Here is a 16,995-nt window from a genome sequence, read left to right as displayed (position 1 = left end):
CAGAAGGGATGAGAATTGCCCTTTTTTTTCTTGCAACACTGTAACTACTTCTGAAACACAGACACTTAGAAAAAACTAAAGGAATACCACAGCTCAATAGAAGCTCCTGTAACATCACTATCAGGTAAACTTGGACTCTAACAAAAGCAGAACTTAGGAGAGAAGAAAACTGCCCACATCAACAATGAAACCACCTTGTAAGTACTAAAAAAATTTTCAAACCCAAAAACTCCCACCCACCAACTCATACCGAAGTGACTACAGAAGGTAATGGAAGACACTTAGCATTTTTCAGGTATTTTTAGAATATAAATATTTCACTGATGTCCACCTTCAACTGTAATTATACTCATTCAGATGGAGCCCTTGTTAATGACAGTTTAGACCATCACAAATTACGCAACAAAAACGGCTAACTTTTGAATTCCAAGGAATTACACTTTCTTCTCAGACTGACCAGTTCCAAAATTCCTTTATATGCAACTTCGATTCATCTAGTGACCTTAATGTGAAAGATTCACCATGGAGTAGACTACACCTAAATTCCTTGTTGCCTCAGTAGTCAAAAGAGGAAAAAACCCCCAAAACCCTGTGTTTTAAAAGCTAGTTGATTTAACCACTGTAGCAGTCCAACTCAGAAAACTTGTTTGTTCTCCTCAAAAAAAAAATTAAATTAATGGCTACTGCATGAAAATATTCTGCTTAGAAACCAAATCTTGAAGCATTCCACTTAACACACAGCCTAGAAATCTCACAGTTCTTTGAGGCGTTAGGGGACTGAGTTCAATACCTTATACATACCTTCTCTATTTGTTTCCCAATCCCCATTTTCTTCTTCACTTTCTGGCGTTCGCTCCTTTGTAATTTTGATATCCTCCTTTTCTCTATGTCTTCCTCGTGACGACTCTTTCTATAAAGGGAAAAATGCTGCATTAGAGTAAACAACTTTATTTTACAAGAAGCCTGAAGAAGCAGGTGTATTTTACATGGTATTTTGGCAGGGGTTTTTTCATAGTACAAAAAACATTTTCCCCTTTAGCCTGTTGAACAAATACCTTCTTAAACAAGCAGAGACTCCACAGGCTACATGTTTTAATGCAATTTCATATAATCAGAATGCAAATAGCAGATGTGGAAAAGAGAAGAAAGGATTCATAAAATAAGAAGGCTTAAAGGCAGGGCAAGAGTCAAGCACACATCAGAGAATAAAATTTAAAATAGGCACTGAAAGAACAGATAAAGTTCTAAAGACTAGAAGTTTCGTGAACACTTTTAAGAGTACCATTTTAACAGCTTGAGCAAGAATTCTCAGCTGTAAATAAGAATATTTATATGCAAGGCAGATGAGCCTCAGAAGTGGAACCATTTAACTCTTCAGAACATAAAGAATGTGGAAGGGGAAGAGATAATAAAATAAAAAAACCCCAGAGACCCTTGGCAGAAGGGGGAAAAATTCTGAAGCAACACAATGGAATCAAGTTCCATTGATAGTTTTGCATTTGACTTTCACTGTCTCCAAGACAAGTCTAACTACTGCATTGGCACCTATTTTCTGTGTGGCAGACGGTCCTGTGAACACCTAAGAAAGACAGAGACTATCCTTACACGAAAAAAGATAATTTCAAGTCAACTGATGCTCTGCCGCTCTTGTCCCCCTGCTAAATTCCCGTATAAAGCTATATAGTTGCACCTCTGCATCTGCTGAAGCAACAGCCTCTAAATGATCTGCCTGGGCTCAAGTGGAATACAGGACAAAGTTTCTTCACTACTGTAGCAAAAGAAGAAAATTCAAGCTTAGAAGTATCTCAGGTTAATTTATTAAATAGGAAACCAGAACAGCCCTGTTGTTCTCACCTCTCATAGTGCCTTCTTTTGTTTTATTGGGGGATTCTTTCATGTTGATATGTGGGAGATAGTTACACCAAGAAAAGGAGATGCCTGAGAATTTCACTAGCTATTCCGTATTGGGACTTACATCTTGACTTAATTTAAAAACTTAACATCACCTTAGAAACACATTAAGGAAACAACATAAAATTGCAGATAGTCACTCAAAAACTAGTAAAATTCAACTATTCCTTTTTATTCACCGACAATGTTAAAAACTTATCTCTAGTTTAATGATGTAGATCTCTAAAATGATGCAGAAGGTCATAACTTACTGAGTCATGTTGGTTCAGACATCAGCTGCAGACCAGTCTACATCCACTAAGCCATCGTCTCAACATGTACTAAAGGCATTTCAGTCTAAGGGCCAGAAATGTACTACGCCCCAAAGCAAATTACTTTAGAAGAAAACGACTCTGATGAGATCTAAAAATCTGTAAGTATAACAAGCCTTCCCTGCAACCATTCTTTTTTTTTCTTAAGACTATTCTTACTTTTCTAGCCCACCCTCCTCCATGAAGGCCACACCTGTTCTACTAAACTTGTACTTCTGCTATATACTTCAACTGATTCCTACAATATAAACTAACAAAACCATAATTTCTTAAATATGAGTACTAGTTTCTATTAATTCAACACTACCTCTTACTAGCAAACTGGAACATGAACATTAGGACAACCTTTCTATACCGATTTAAAAAAACTTCCCAAAGCCAATTCGTCAAATAACTTGTCATCAAAGAACGTGCAGCAAGTCCATGCTTCAAGCCCAATTTAATAACCCTTGTTAAAAATACTACACAACCTGTATGTATCATGCCTACCTCTTCAAACTTACAAGCCAATACAAGGATCTTGAAAGAGCCTGTACTTTCTCCTTTCAGTGGAAAGATTCAATAGTGGCACAACCATATTTCTACAGAAGAACTGAGAACAAAAACAGCTATCAAACTGAAATACTGAACATAGGGGAAGCATAGTATTTTACATTAAATGTTGTTTAGTTGTCAAGAAGAAATATTCTGACAACATTGCATCTTGAAAATCAAGTATCAGTTTAGAAACTGAGTATATTTTTCCTGGGACATGCAAATCAAGAATTTAAGTTATGATGGTTTAAAACACATACTTAATTTTTCTCACTGAAAAATCCTCAACATATTCCTTTTATTTTACTTGTTACAGTTATAACACATTTGATTCCTTCATACTATGGGGATGAAATACTTCCTTCACATCCCTATAGACCTTCTTTACATGGTTTTTGTCTCTCCCTCAACAAGTCAAGAATAAAGTAAGTTAAGCTCCTAAAGGCCAAAAGTATGTCTTTCACTTGTACTTCAAGATGCTGCATATCCACTTCAGTCACATTTGTTAACTATTTCTCTGCAGTCTCTGAAAAAAATGCCATTTACTAGACGAGAACCAACAGACTCTCATTACGTATTTATTTACTAAAAAAAAGTATTGTAGCTTATCCTAAGAGGAAACAACAGTTTAGTAGACTTGTCTACGCTGTTTTCAGGTACACGCTCACAACTAAACATAACAGGTGTTGGATAGATGTTTACAGTTTCATGGTGATATTCAGGAGAGATGCCACATAAGGAAGGGAAAAAACAGATGACGTTATGGCTGACTTCTGTGAGATTTAATTTAATATCTAATTAAGTTGAAGGTCCATGTCCCATGTGATCGCACTCTACAGCATAAGACTTGATGTCTACTTGAATAAATTTCCCACTACTGCCAGAAAATCCTGGCCAAGCACAAAAGGACTCATCTAATCTGTAAAACATGCTTCTAGCCAAGAAGTGTTATTTTGCCAACACCGATGGAAAGAAGCGAAGACTCATACAACCTACAATTCTTGCATTGCAGAAATCTCGGTTTCAACTTTATCAGGTTGCACAGTACATGCAGCAGCAAAATAAACTCATTCCAAAGCACAGATTCCTTTAAACCTACAGTAACCTACACATATTATAGCTAGAACCTTTTGGGCAAGCACAGTACTACTTTGCTCTAGGTATAATTCCTTTATAGTGTAAACTACTACCACACTACAGAAACATGTAAGAAAATGAATCTGAAGTTCCCCTGGCATTAGGAGGTATTGTTGCCATTTCAAGAGATGGAAGACAATGCTGAGTCCCACTTCCAGTGGAAATAGTTAAAAGCTACAGTGACAAAAACCACAGATATAAAACAAGCGATACACATTCCTTACGAAAACCTTCCTAAATGTACATTAAGTTCCTCCCACTGCTTCTCCCAAATCACACACACCTTCGAGGTTAAGACTTTAGGTAAGACTTCATACACACCAGTTTAACTGTCTTCTCATAACACAGAGAAAAATTCAATATATAAATTTCCAACTAAATACAGTAACAGCAGGAACCTTATCTAATTATTTGTATAATAATTAATACACTAACGTACAGTGCTGAAGTAATTCCAAACACAAATCCAAGAAACACAGAAAAACTGAGTTCAATGTAGGTGTCCACGTAACACAGCATATTGTCTCTGCAAATAATAGTACAAAGCATGAAGAAATAAAAAGGCATATAGTCTATAAACTGTCCATATAGGAAGTTTCTTCCTAAATACATACAGATTGCACTAGTTATCTTACGACTCCAAAGAATAAAAAAATCTCTTCTGAAAAGATTTTGTACTAGTTATACTGTCTTAGCTACTTGTGGAACCTCTTCAACTTTGTGTCTCTATCTTCTAGGAATCAGGTAGGATCATCATATATAACTTATATAGCATTTCCCCTTGTCATTTCCAAATTTGCCACTCCTTCTACTGGGATAAAGTATGAATATGACGCATCTAACTCACATTCCCTCAAACATACGTTATATGCATTCGTCCCATGTCCTTTTGTCTCTCCAGTTTATTTCTCACCTCTTTGCCCACTTCAAGAAGACCTTTGACTGTATTTTCTTTCATACAGGTGACGACAACCAAACAGCACTTCAAATAAAATTGGACCGCGAATTTCTACAGTGTATTATCGTTTTCTATTCCATTTTCATATACCTGCGTGTTTGCTTCTACAACTGTGACTTCACTTTGAACACATGGTTTCATTGAGCTGTCCACAATAACTTATTTTTCTACTGCATGGTTTCAGTTACTTTTAAAAAATTCATCCATTTTTTGTTTTAAATGCTTTCTTCATTGTGCGTTACCTTGCACCAAGTTTCATCTGCCATTGTACTGCCAAAAACTAGCTTTTCCAACCCCCGTGGCATTCCTCAGACTTCAGTAATCTCAAGTCCTGTTTTCAAATCTTCTGCAAAGTTTGACATTTGGGATGTCCAATACTTTCTCTACATCCTTTAAAGTTATAGTTCTTTAAAAGAATTACCATAGCACTCTGTGTAATTCAATTTCAAATTAATCTAAAATTTTCCCCTTAGCTAGTTTCTAAACCTAAAATATTACACCTGCTATTCTTTGACTATCTATACATATGCCTCAAAAGCCTTGTTTTAAACAGGTTTGACCTGTGTCAGGCAGTTCTCTCTTAACCACTACTCTTCATCGAAGTTTCAGTCTAGTAGCCTTGGTGAAGTACAGATTTTGTCAGCAAGAACCTTTCTGATCAGTCTCTTTTTTTTCTTTTTAACCAAAATCATTAAACTTCTTATGGAACAAGCTACCTTTCATCATTTCAAAGTCTTCTTATCCAGCTCCGCTGCTACCCCAAAAGCTTTAATATGGAAACATCACGTATTAGATCTCCACCATAACAGTAGCTCTACCAATGGAGCAAGATTTTTCTTAGCAGTTCAGTCACTCGAGTCTTCTGTCCTTTTAGATATCCTGGTTCTTTGCAAAGCAACTCTTGACGACTGTCCATCTATTTGTTCCACAATATTTTCTTTGATATCCTGTATTTTGAGAGTTGCCTCCATGGAACTAAAACAAAGTGCAGCTGTTTCCTCAACCTTCCATTTTATGAGGTTGAAGCAGAGCATTTTTTCCTCTGCCGTGTGCTTAATCTATAAATAATGCTTTGATACTTTAACAGACCCACTAATTCTCCAAATCCTTTAGATTCTTGCTTCCAGTTTGCTTTCACTTGGGTTTTAGTTGTTTAAGAGTATTTTATTACCACATTATTAGAACACTATAAAAAGCAAGAAGGTTAACTAACCAAAAGTAAGAATTACATCAAAATCAGAGTTGCACCAGGACAGAAGTTACAGCAAATTTTAATGACGGTTGGAAAAAAATAAAAATTTCCCACCAACCATGTACTCAATAACTGAACAGTTTATTCAAACTAATAGAAAATAAAAGAAACACATTTCATTAAAAAGATTGAGAGTTTACACAAATTAACAGCAACTGAAAACATGATTGGAAGGTAAGCCATTCTGTTAAATTTAATGATAGCAGCTGCTGCTGATTTATTTACAGCTGACATAAAAAATTCATTTTACACAGCAAGTAGGAACAGACCAAGAGGAAATGATAGAATATTGTTAATACCTGCAGAAGCAAAACTGATTTTTTACAAATAAAATTTTTTAAAAATTATTCATATGAAGATGGTCTTAAACATGATGCAGGAACACAGTGGTGCTATTGCTACACAAGTACAGGGTCACACTACAAACTCTATCCCTATTTGTTTGCAACATCAGGAATGGATAACACAAAAAATAATTAAATTTTTATATTTGAGGGCCACAGGGTTGCAGAAAGATGTTTACAAAATGAAAACAATAATGAATTTTTTGCAAAATCTATTAAGTGAGCAGTTGAGGTGCCTGATGAGTATGTGAGGAGGAAGGCAAAAGGAACCAGCACAATAGTAACTGCATGGTTTCATCAAAAGCAAATTTGGGATGAACAACTTAAGTCGAGATGCATGTATACAATGGACATGAGTAAGTGTTGGTGAAAAAATGGTGGATGACTGAAACAATGGTTAATACACTTTCTTGGTAATAATCAATGAGTCTGCACTGTGATTAAATACCTGTTTATCAGTATTTATAACACATTTTAAATCTGTGGGATTTATAAAATCTTTGGGAACCAAAAGACCAGAAAGCACTATAAAATTGCAAAACAGTACAATTGTTAAGACACTTCATAACAAAAAATGTGATCTGCTATGTACAAAATGACCAGGTCCTTAAAACATTTTCAATATTACAAGTCACAACGATAAGGTTTCTAGGACACACTGCCCAATTGCTACTGAGGGATTCTGGAGTTCTGCAAACTCCACTCTTACCCTAACAGGAGAGGATGATTCCTCTGTACTTCGTTTCTGTGGCTCTGCCTCAACATCTTGACGTTTGTTCTTCATTCTTTCCCGAAGATCTCCAGTGGGTCTTTCTGGCGACCTGTATAATACAGAAACATAATATAACCAGTTCTATGGGACTATTTTTAAAGGAATATGATCTGTCTTTTAATTAATATTTTATTAGTATATCCAGAAAGATCTAAACCTCCCACCCAGAGGCAAAGTGGATGAGTAAGAAAACATTCCATTCTAAAGGGCTTAAGCATTCTAAAAACCCCAACTCTTTCACAAAGTCAAGGAAGACTTGACTCTAAGAAGAAAAATTACTTGTATATATATATATATATATGGCATGACTCAGTTACTACTCTAGATCAGCGTCAGGTGATCCTATCCAGAATAAATAACCTTGTTCTGACCATCATGCAAATGTGTTTCACAACTGCTCCTACCAAGTATTTCAAGATTTAGCCTTCTCCATAATCTGAGCTGCAACAATTTTTATAGATATTATGTGTCTCTCTATATATATTACATATATATATATTTAAACCCACAATTAATGCAGAATCAAACTACTATAGACTAGCCATGACAGTCACAGAGAAGCACAATTCTGAATGCAGATGAACTCTGCAAGCGGAGATAACAGAACCTAAGCACCATCCTCCCATAGTCTAGGTGAGGCTGCCACACAGGAAAACACTATTGCAAGACTATGAACCAGAATTTAACTCTTGGAGGCCTCTCCCATTTTCCATCTCGCAGCAATGTAATTATTTCATTATTTAATTACAAAGTACTGGATGAACTCTACTAGTCATGCACCTTTATGATACATTTTCTGTAAAAGATATTATTACTGTGATGTGGAATGGGAAGAGGAACACTACTATAATTTTGTCACCTCTTAGTATGGATTCATGAGTTCATTTACCCCTTATGGGTTAAAAGAGAACAACCATTGCACTGGAGAGGCACTGGCACAGGCTGTCCGGAAAGGCTGTGGATGCCCCATCCCTGGCAGTGCTCAAGGCCAGATTGGTCGGGGCCCTGAGCAACCTGGTCGGTCTAATGGAAGGTGTCCTGCCCATGGCAGGGGGGGCTGGAACTGGATGATCCTTAAGGTCCCTTCCAACCCAAACCATTCCAGGATTCTATGATTCAAACAAATTCCCAAGCTAAGGGAACGCAGAAGCTGTTTCAGATGATCTTTCAGTTCAAGAAAACAAATTTTCTCTTCATATACATTTGGCTTGATACTGAGTTTAGTACTTCTGTGATGGCTGTTAGCTGTAATTATAGAGTCTTTTGTGAAATGGTTGTATAGAAGTACTACATCTGTGCCTATCAATTTACACTAAAGAATCATAAAGAGATATTAATGCTGTCTTATTTGATTAGGAAAGTTATATGTAATACATGAGTAATGAAATTTGCATTTCTTTTTTTTCAGACTGAATCAGTTTCCATTGAAAAAGTAATTTCTCCCACTCTTCCTGTCACATAATACATAAAGGGTAAACTGTCTTTCAGAGTCAATGCATACAAAAATTTAAATTAATACCATTTCATTTTCAATCTGCACATATTTGAAAAAGTAATTTTTTCCATTTCCTCCTCTGTACTGTTTCCTACATTTAATTCTTTAAACTGCACCATAAGGTTAAATGTATGAGGACCTACAGAGAAAAAGACCAGTGACTGCTTTCATTTTTAAATGCATTTAATTGTCCATGAAATTGTAAGTACAGGTCAATCTAGATCAGAGGAAATGTACAGAAGAGTAGAGATCTTTTTTTATCACTAAGGATCAAATAATATCCAGCATACAAATATAAACAAGTTACCTTCTTTGCATGCAAGACTATATGATCTTGAAAGTGTCTGGGTTTACGTAAAGGTTATGATTCAAAGTATTTTTCCCCTCCCCCCATATTAAAAATGTAATTCTTTCCATTACCAAAGCACTCTGAAGCATTCCAACCATCAGCTACCTCAACAAATAAACTGTCTTTCAGCATTAAAGTGCAATTCAACACCTTAACTTTTAATAATATTTAAGCTACAATACAAAGGATTTGGATTAGTGAAACTGAAAATTAAGTTGAGGCAGAAAGATTATCAATAATGTACTTGTAATACTGTTCCTCAAGAGGAACACTTTCAGGAAAAAATTCCATTAGCTGAAAGTAAAAGCAAGAGAACTTGCACTGAATGCAGCTCATTTACCTTATAGACTGACATCTGATATTTTAATACTTTTTTTTTTTTTTAAATTATAGGCTGGAGTAAAAAAAAAAAAAGAACTATCCAAACCATTGCACCCTCAATGAATAAATTTTTTCTTCCCTCCCATGCTGAAAAAAGGTATTTTGCTAAAACATTATTCAAATCTACTTAAACATTATAAAAATTAAGAAAAACTACACAGAAATTAAAAAGGTACACATTCAGGGCTGGGGTTGGTCGGTCAGTTTTTTGTTTGTTTTTGCTGATACTGAGTCAGTTTTTTTCAGCTTTAGGAGAACACCAAAGCAAAGCCATGGTAATCACCCTATCTCTCTTCCCCCAAAGACATCATAATCCTCCAATAACTCTAATAAAATAGGACTGAAAATTAGTAGAATTTTAAGAAATAATTACTCAGGAAGGTGTGACTGTTTTCAGATGCTTTGGCTAAATGCACAGAAAAACAAGCTGGTCTATTAGCTGATTTTTTTTTTTTTTTTTATGTGTACCATAGATTCTTTTCTACATAACTTTCACCCAGCCCACTCCAAAAGGGATCTTTGGTTATTCCAGGTAATGCTCACTGCTGAACTTCAACAGATCAAGACAATTTACCTCTGCAATTTAAGATGATGTGGCTAGACTGCAACTGCCAGCACCTCTCAAACAAAAGGCATTATGCAATTCCTTTTTAATATTTTGAGCTGGGCCCATCTTTTAAATAAGGCCTAAAATGCAGAATTTCTTCATTTCAAATTTTAAGCAGTGAAGTTAAGTGATTTTAAACAGCATTACTTCCTGCAACAGTTCCATTCCCCATGTTCAACAGCATTGAGGAAATGTACATTCATAACAGTGCCTCCATTTGCTCCTGTACTTCTTACAGTATCAGGAACAAGTATCCAGCAACAGGCACACCTTGCAACACACCTACCTGAGGATATCTCTGTGTAGCTGTGTGAGAGCATACGTGTGCATTGAGGCAGATGATCATTATCGGTGTATCATGTACATATCGTAATTGCTCAAGAAACATTGTCCCATTTTCCAGTTTTCCATACTACAGTATTTGAAACTTTCAAAATCCATACATTATTTCCTAATATGACTGCTGGCTTGGTTTGGTTTTTAAATGCAGTGTGATGATCCCAAATAAAGAGAATCAGTAAGACTACGAAAAATATCCTACAATGGCACAGATCCTGACCAGAGCATGAAGGAGCCAGCCAGGAAACTGCCAAGCAACTAACCAACAATCTACAAGTGCAGAAAGAGAGCAAAATTGCTCATGGGATAGCATGTTTACACACAGCTCTTAGTTAGTAAGGAGCTTCTCCTTACTTCTGGTGTCTCGAAGACTGGCAGGTCTAATACTGAACTCTTAATACTATCATCAGGTAAGCTTTATGTAAAAAACATGCAAGGTTTTACTTTTATAGCAAGATTAAAATTCATGCTGTGAGAAGCAGCATTGATGATAAAATGGAACAATCTTTTTTGCACTTTAGAGTCTTTTCCTACTGTCTGGTGATGTTTTTAACTATGGGAGACATTATGGTCAGATAAAACCATTAACAATGGGATTTACTGCAGACAGGTAGGGAACTGGAAGCAGAATGTATGAAGACAGAAAGGCAGCAAGACATGCTTTGTCCTACCCAACTTGCAAAGCAGACAAGACTTCCATGGCAGGTTTGCATCTAACACATGCAGACACGCTGCCATTTTGCTATCCCAGATACCTGAACAAGAGTATTGCTTTAACTGAACTGATGCAGAAGCAGCATTAGTTTGGCTTGCATGAAGCCAATAAAATTGCATTTGAAGTGCCTGGATAACATTTGTGAAAATCTCTGTAACGTTAAATGGCATGAAAATGCCAACATTTCATTATGTACATATTACGTACCAGCTTTTTCTACGCCTGGCCAAAAGCTATTAGTGGAAATTTTTGAAGACAGGCACAGTTCTGTCATTTGTCTGTTTTGGGGGGTGTGTGGGGGTGGTGGGCTTCCTCCCCCTTTTTAGTTTCAAAACCACCTCTATTAAATGCTGAATGTGCCAAGCAAATAAGGAGGAAGATTTGTCCTTTGACTTTTCCATATAGTCCTAATAAAAAAGCTAGCAATAAGAAGAAGGAAATCAACATTTTTTCTTAAATGTCAGTGGTGGCAGTGAAGCAGAAACACAGCTTTAATCATTAAAAGAAATGTCACTTTTCTTCAAATGACCAAGCAGAACTATGCACTGAGCGTTCCAAACACTGGAAGCAAGGAGAAAGTGACATTATAACAGTTTCAAAATTTAATCTCTACCAGTAAATCACTTACTTTTATTCATTTGGAACACTGAGTGCAGAACAGAGTAAAATCTTTCAGACACCAAAAGAAACATTAAACTCAGTGATGTACTTTGTATCCCAGCTGCTACCACCTTAGAAGCAATGGAAGACCAAACAAGCAAAGTCAAGATCATTCCAAGAGCATGCCACAGGAATAGGAAAAAGAACCAGACACAGAACCCTAACCTCATGCCAACCTTCCTGTTGTTGCTTTACCCTTTCATGCTTCAGTGCACCCATCCATAATCTAAAGGTAATACTGGCATTATGAAGGACAGCTGTTTGTAAACTGTGAAGCCTTCACAGAAAGAGGTGCTATGCTAAAACCATAACATCTTTCTGTCTTTTACTGCAGGACTATTACAAGCTCACTGCCATACTTGGTTTCAGTTAAGTTAGGTGTTATGCCACACGAAGGACAGTTGAAAAAAAAAATTTAATTTTAGTAACATATGAAAAGACATAATAAAAAATATTCTCTTTTGAAAAATGAGGTAACTTTTTGGATCTCCCCCTACAATACAGGTTATTTTTCTATATCCGGTAGATAAAGTCACAAAGCTATGTTTTGAAGAGAAGCGTTTTCTCACAACAGGAGAGAAAGGATAGACATTCATCACACAACATAGCAAAGGCAGAAGGGCTGTGAGTGTGAGCACTGCTGTAAGTAATTGCAAACTGGCATTTTAGTACAGGACAGAAAAGTACACCAGAAAGCTGCAGTGACACTACACCAAAACAAAAAAGTATTAAGGTACTTGAACTTCCCACTTCAAGTAATATAAGTAGTTAATCTGCACCCAGTGGACTCCATTCATTTTTTTTAAAGCTGTATACACACAAAAATCCTGCACATTGCCAAAATAATTGTTTTAAGCAGCTTCATAAGGCAATTGGTTATTGATGTAACATACAATTAGGCACACCACAGCATTTCACTTAAAAAAAAAAAAAACAACAACAAAAGACAGAGTTGCAAAAGCTATTTTCCTACAGCATGTGAAGAATTCAAAGTGAGTTCTTGATTTACCTTCTATAACTGCTGCTATAGCCTTTACCTCGTGGTGAAGGGCCATGTACGAATCTACATGTGTTCCCATAGAGGCAGTTGCCAGTCTTCAGCCAGTTACGGCACTGTGTCTAAGAGACAGACATTACTGGGTGAATTTCACACTCCTTTCTGGAAATACCATTGGTGTGAGTGTGGCAGAACAAACAAATGACTCCACATTAAGTCCCATTTATCTGTAATTTCTGTCCACCAGTAATATAATTGATTAAAAAAAAAAAAAAAAATCAACAATGAGCATCAGGTCTGGCAGAGAAAAATTTAGGTTGGTGGAAATATTATTAATATGCACAGTACTACTGCTCTATCCAGAAGCTGGCGAAACACACGGTATTTGAAAATTCTAGTATTAGCGTGTTGAACATCCATGCGTTAAGGAGTTCTTTTCACCCTTACTTAACAATCAGTAACATCTGAGCATTTGGTGCTTGTGAGCTACTCTTTCCCACCACATAAAGCCTGGAAAAGAAGATGCTGGGGTGGGGAGGAAAAGAAGAATGCTTTTACAACTCACCTCTGCAGTACTTCCAGTGCTGGGTCCAAGCCTTTCAAACACACTGGGTCTTCGGGATGTGCTATCGGATATGGTCTTGGTATTTTCCACTGTGACCTTCCTTCTAATTTTTGACATTTTGTACTACTTCAACCAAAAAAAAAAGCAAAACTGTAAAATCCTTCAGTTTGGGGCTATTGACACTGAACTCACATGAATAAAATAGTATGATATACATTGCAAGAGTTGCTGCAGAGGTGATGAAGAAAGAAAAAGAAGTCATAAATGAGTGAAATGTATCTAATAACAAAGAATTCTTCTGACTTGAACTAGTCAGCTGAACACCAATAATGATAATTTTTCATTTTATTTCATGACCTGCTTTGGATTCTTCAGCTTCCCCTTGGGAAAGATGATATGACATGTTATTCATTTAGGCAGTAAACACCACACAGGACAGATGCTTTCTTTCATCATGTATTTTTGGTGCATGAACTCAAGTGACTTAAAGTGAATAGAACCTTTAATGTTATTTCACCAACCTCTCAGAAACCAGTTCCAACCACTAAAAATGGCTCCCGTTTTTGAAACAAATTTCAAAAAATGACAGCTTCGTTTTTTTCCCCTTTGTTGCGTATGACAACCTACTGAAAACCATCTTGCTATCACCCACAGTCTGTGTTTGTTACCAGTCTTATTCCTACAACTATTTGGACTCACATGAGTTTAAGAAAAAAAACCTCCAACTCCATAACAATGATACACAAAGCTGCTCAAGAAGTAGCTCCATCTCATTAAGAGAAATATATTTTAAAGGAAGCACAGTATAACTTTGATAAACAAGAAGCCATAATTTATCTTACCTGAGAAAGGAAGGAGTTACAGAAAAAAACCAAACATATTTAAATAAAAAAAAGGAACATACATATTTAGCACTAGAGACAGATTGTACAAAAAGGGCAAAATGGGCCTCAAAAACTACTGTCCATTCTTTACATGCTACTTGATCTACACAGAAATAAGATCAATTTGGGAACATCTGCCAGGTGCTCAATAATTTATATACAGCTCAAAAAACACCTCTTTGTTGTGCTGCAATGTGCCATCACCCTCATTAATCAGTAGATCACGATTAGCCAGAAACTAATCTCCTACTCCTCTATTGCTGTCTCTTCTGCTCCTAAGCACGTGTCACCGCATTTAGAACACACACACAACACACACTTAAATTATTATCTCATACACAAACAGGTTACAAATGACAAAGTTCATCCATAAAGCCAGAAGAATACACATTTAAACATCCACCAGAGAGGATTAATACACATTTTCACCATCTGATCAGCAATATGCTCCCACAGTATCCAGATTGTAAGGTTACATTTCACAGAAACAAAATATTATAATGTATAAACGTGGACACTTCATTATCTGAACCCTACAGTTATTTCCATGACAAGACTTCCCTAGGAGTCTGAGACCTGTTCATTTTCTACAAACAAAATGCTGTGCTGACGCTCTTGTGAAGCACTTTAGCTCCTTTAGAAACAATGGAAGAAAGAAAGCTTACACTGTGTATTTGAGATTTCTCAGTAGAGCTCTGCTCTACTGACTTCTTCTCCAAGCCTCTGATTATCTGAAGAATTTTATCTCATAAATATGGTTCAGATAATCAAGACGTTAACCAAGATGTTCAGGGAGGGTAGAAGTTAACCATATGGTGTATACCAAACATTAAAAACAATGGTTAACGTCAATTAGTGGAAGCAGACAGTTAAACAGTAGAATTTCCAGTAGTATAAAATTATTTGGGTTAGTAAAAACTGTGGAGAACAGCGATTTCCAGAAAGATCTAACTGAGTTAGAAAATTGAGTAATACAACAGCAGATGAAATGCAAAGAAATATAATGCAATGCACACAAGGAGAAATGATTTTGTCTAAATATTTGATGAGATCAAATTAGTCCAGTCTTCTGAGAAAAATAATTAGGAGTCATTGTGGACAGCTCAATGTGCAGCAATAGTTAAAAAGTCAGACAGGATAAACCATTAAAGTTAGAAAGCAAAAATATACCATATCTCACCTAGCTGAGCATACTTCCATTTCAGGATTCTCACAGAATTTCAGAAAAATACTACTAAATTTCTACAGTTTCACGCAGCCACACCCTTTTAATAGAGGATATAAAAATCAACTGACACATGCAAAACTGGTTTTAGTAAGACAATCATATAACAAATGACTAATCTGGATTAAATATTTACAGTTAGAAGAGCCATATCTGAAATAAAAAGGGTTAGATAAATGACACTGGCAATGGCATAGGGAGAGGGTTCAACACATGAAGGACAGATGAGTCTATCTAATATGCAAGTACAGTACACACTGACATCGTAGCACCATACAGAAAAATTACATTAATTTTGCCTCAATTCCAGTGTACTTTTATTTTCTAAGAAACAGAGGCAAAACATTCATTTTAAATGGTAATTTTTACCCAGTGTATAGTACCTTTTTGTAATTAACTTGTATAGGAAGTTATGATGATGACTACGCTTAAGCATAGTTATAAACATAGAGAGGATGAAGGGGGAAACATCATCATAACTGAACAGATAATTTAATTCCAACTGCCTTTTTCCCTGTATTTTGGCATAAGGAAATTAAGAAGAATTCTTAAGAATAACTCTGAATCTTCTAACCTTGTAAAACCCCCTATTTAAAAAAAAAAAAAAAAAACCCAACAAAACAAAACCAAAACAATACTTCAACCAAGAAACAAAAACCTGCACTATTTCAGGTAGCAATCTGTCAATTCTATCCTCACAGTCTGGCCCATACCTACCAGTTTGCAATTAACAACAGATCCTTTATTACCAGAAGAGATATTTCATGATCGATTACTCTAAGGAAACAAACCCAGCATGCTGTGAGTGCACAGCATATTACTTTCTGTATGCACATATTATCACATGAGGGCCTCACTCATGCAACGAGAACTGCAAGACATTCCACTGCTAAGTGAATGTAGATGTTACCAAAGGCTGCGGGATTAGAGTCCAGACACATTATTCTGAGGTAAACTGAGGAATTTCACTTTGTCAAACATTGCATTTGAGAGACTGTATTTGAAAATGCAGTCAGTTCCATTTCCATTTTTCGAGGACCAAGTGAGTTGGAAAAATAAAGAAACTACTAAAACAGTATTGAAAATCTCAGATGCATAATGACAGGTTTTGTGTTTCTGAGAAGGTTCCTTGCTCATAAACGAGTACTGTGAGGTGAAAAAATTACGTGTTTAATTCCCAAATTTCTCAGACTGCACATTAATGGACAACCAAGAACAATTTAAATAGAACATCCCATAAAGATTCCCCTTCCCACACATTTTCACCTTCCACTGTTTTACCACTGGAGATCACAGTCCTGCTATCAATCCCACTCTGATGGCCAGTGCAGTGACTTTCCATCAGATGTCTGTGCCTCTGAATTGCCATCTCCTTATCAAACACTAATGTGGGATTAGACAGCAGTGAGTCCCAGTGTGGACTGAGCCAAGATCATTTAATACATTTCAAATAATTACTACCAGGATTAAAAAAAAAAAAAAATTTAAAATTTTTCTAAGTAGAAGCACTTTTCTATTTCAGGTACATGACATCACATTGCTGACTCTACCTGGGGGCA

At 36.2% G+C, this 16,995-nt stretch overlaps 1 protein-coding gene across 3 annotated transcripts in view; it reads right to left on the bottom strand.

Moving 5' to 3' along the window:
- ZC3H13 (zinc finger CCCH-type containing 13) overlaps positions 1 to 16,995 on the bottom strand; it is a 46,505-nt gene that overhangs the window by 27,058 nt on the left and 2,452 nt on the right. For 2 of the 3 annotated variants that reach the window (XM_039567744.1, XM_039567751.1), the window contains exons 2-5: positions 13,328 to 13,453; positions 12,775 to 12,884; positions 7,157 to 7,268; positions 802 to 910 (exon numbers count right to left, since the gene is read on the bottom strand). In XM_039567744.1, the coding sequence (XP_039423678.1) occupies positions 802 to 910; positions 7,157 to 7,268; positions 12,775 to 12,884; positions 13,328 to 13,444 (448 nt within the window). In that variant the 5' untranslated portion in view covers positions 13,445 to 13,453. The remainder of the gene's footprint in view (positions 1 to 801; positions 911 to 7,156; positions 7,269 to 12,774; positions 12,885 to 13,327; positions 13,454 to 16,995) is intronic. The other variant, XM_039567747.1, reaches the window with a different exon arrangement.

Source organism: Corvus cornix, chromosome 1, assembly GCF_000738735.6.
Source record: "Corvus cornix cornix isolate S_Up_H32 chromosome 1, ASM73873v5, whole genome shotgun sequence".
Classification (NCBI taxonomy): Eukaryota; Metazoa; Chordata; class Aves; order Passeriformes; family Corvidae; genus Corvus; species Corvus cornix.
The sequence above is the reverse complement of the archived record's forward strand: the minus strand, read 5'-3'. Positions and strand labels throughout refer to the sequence as shown.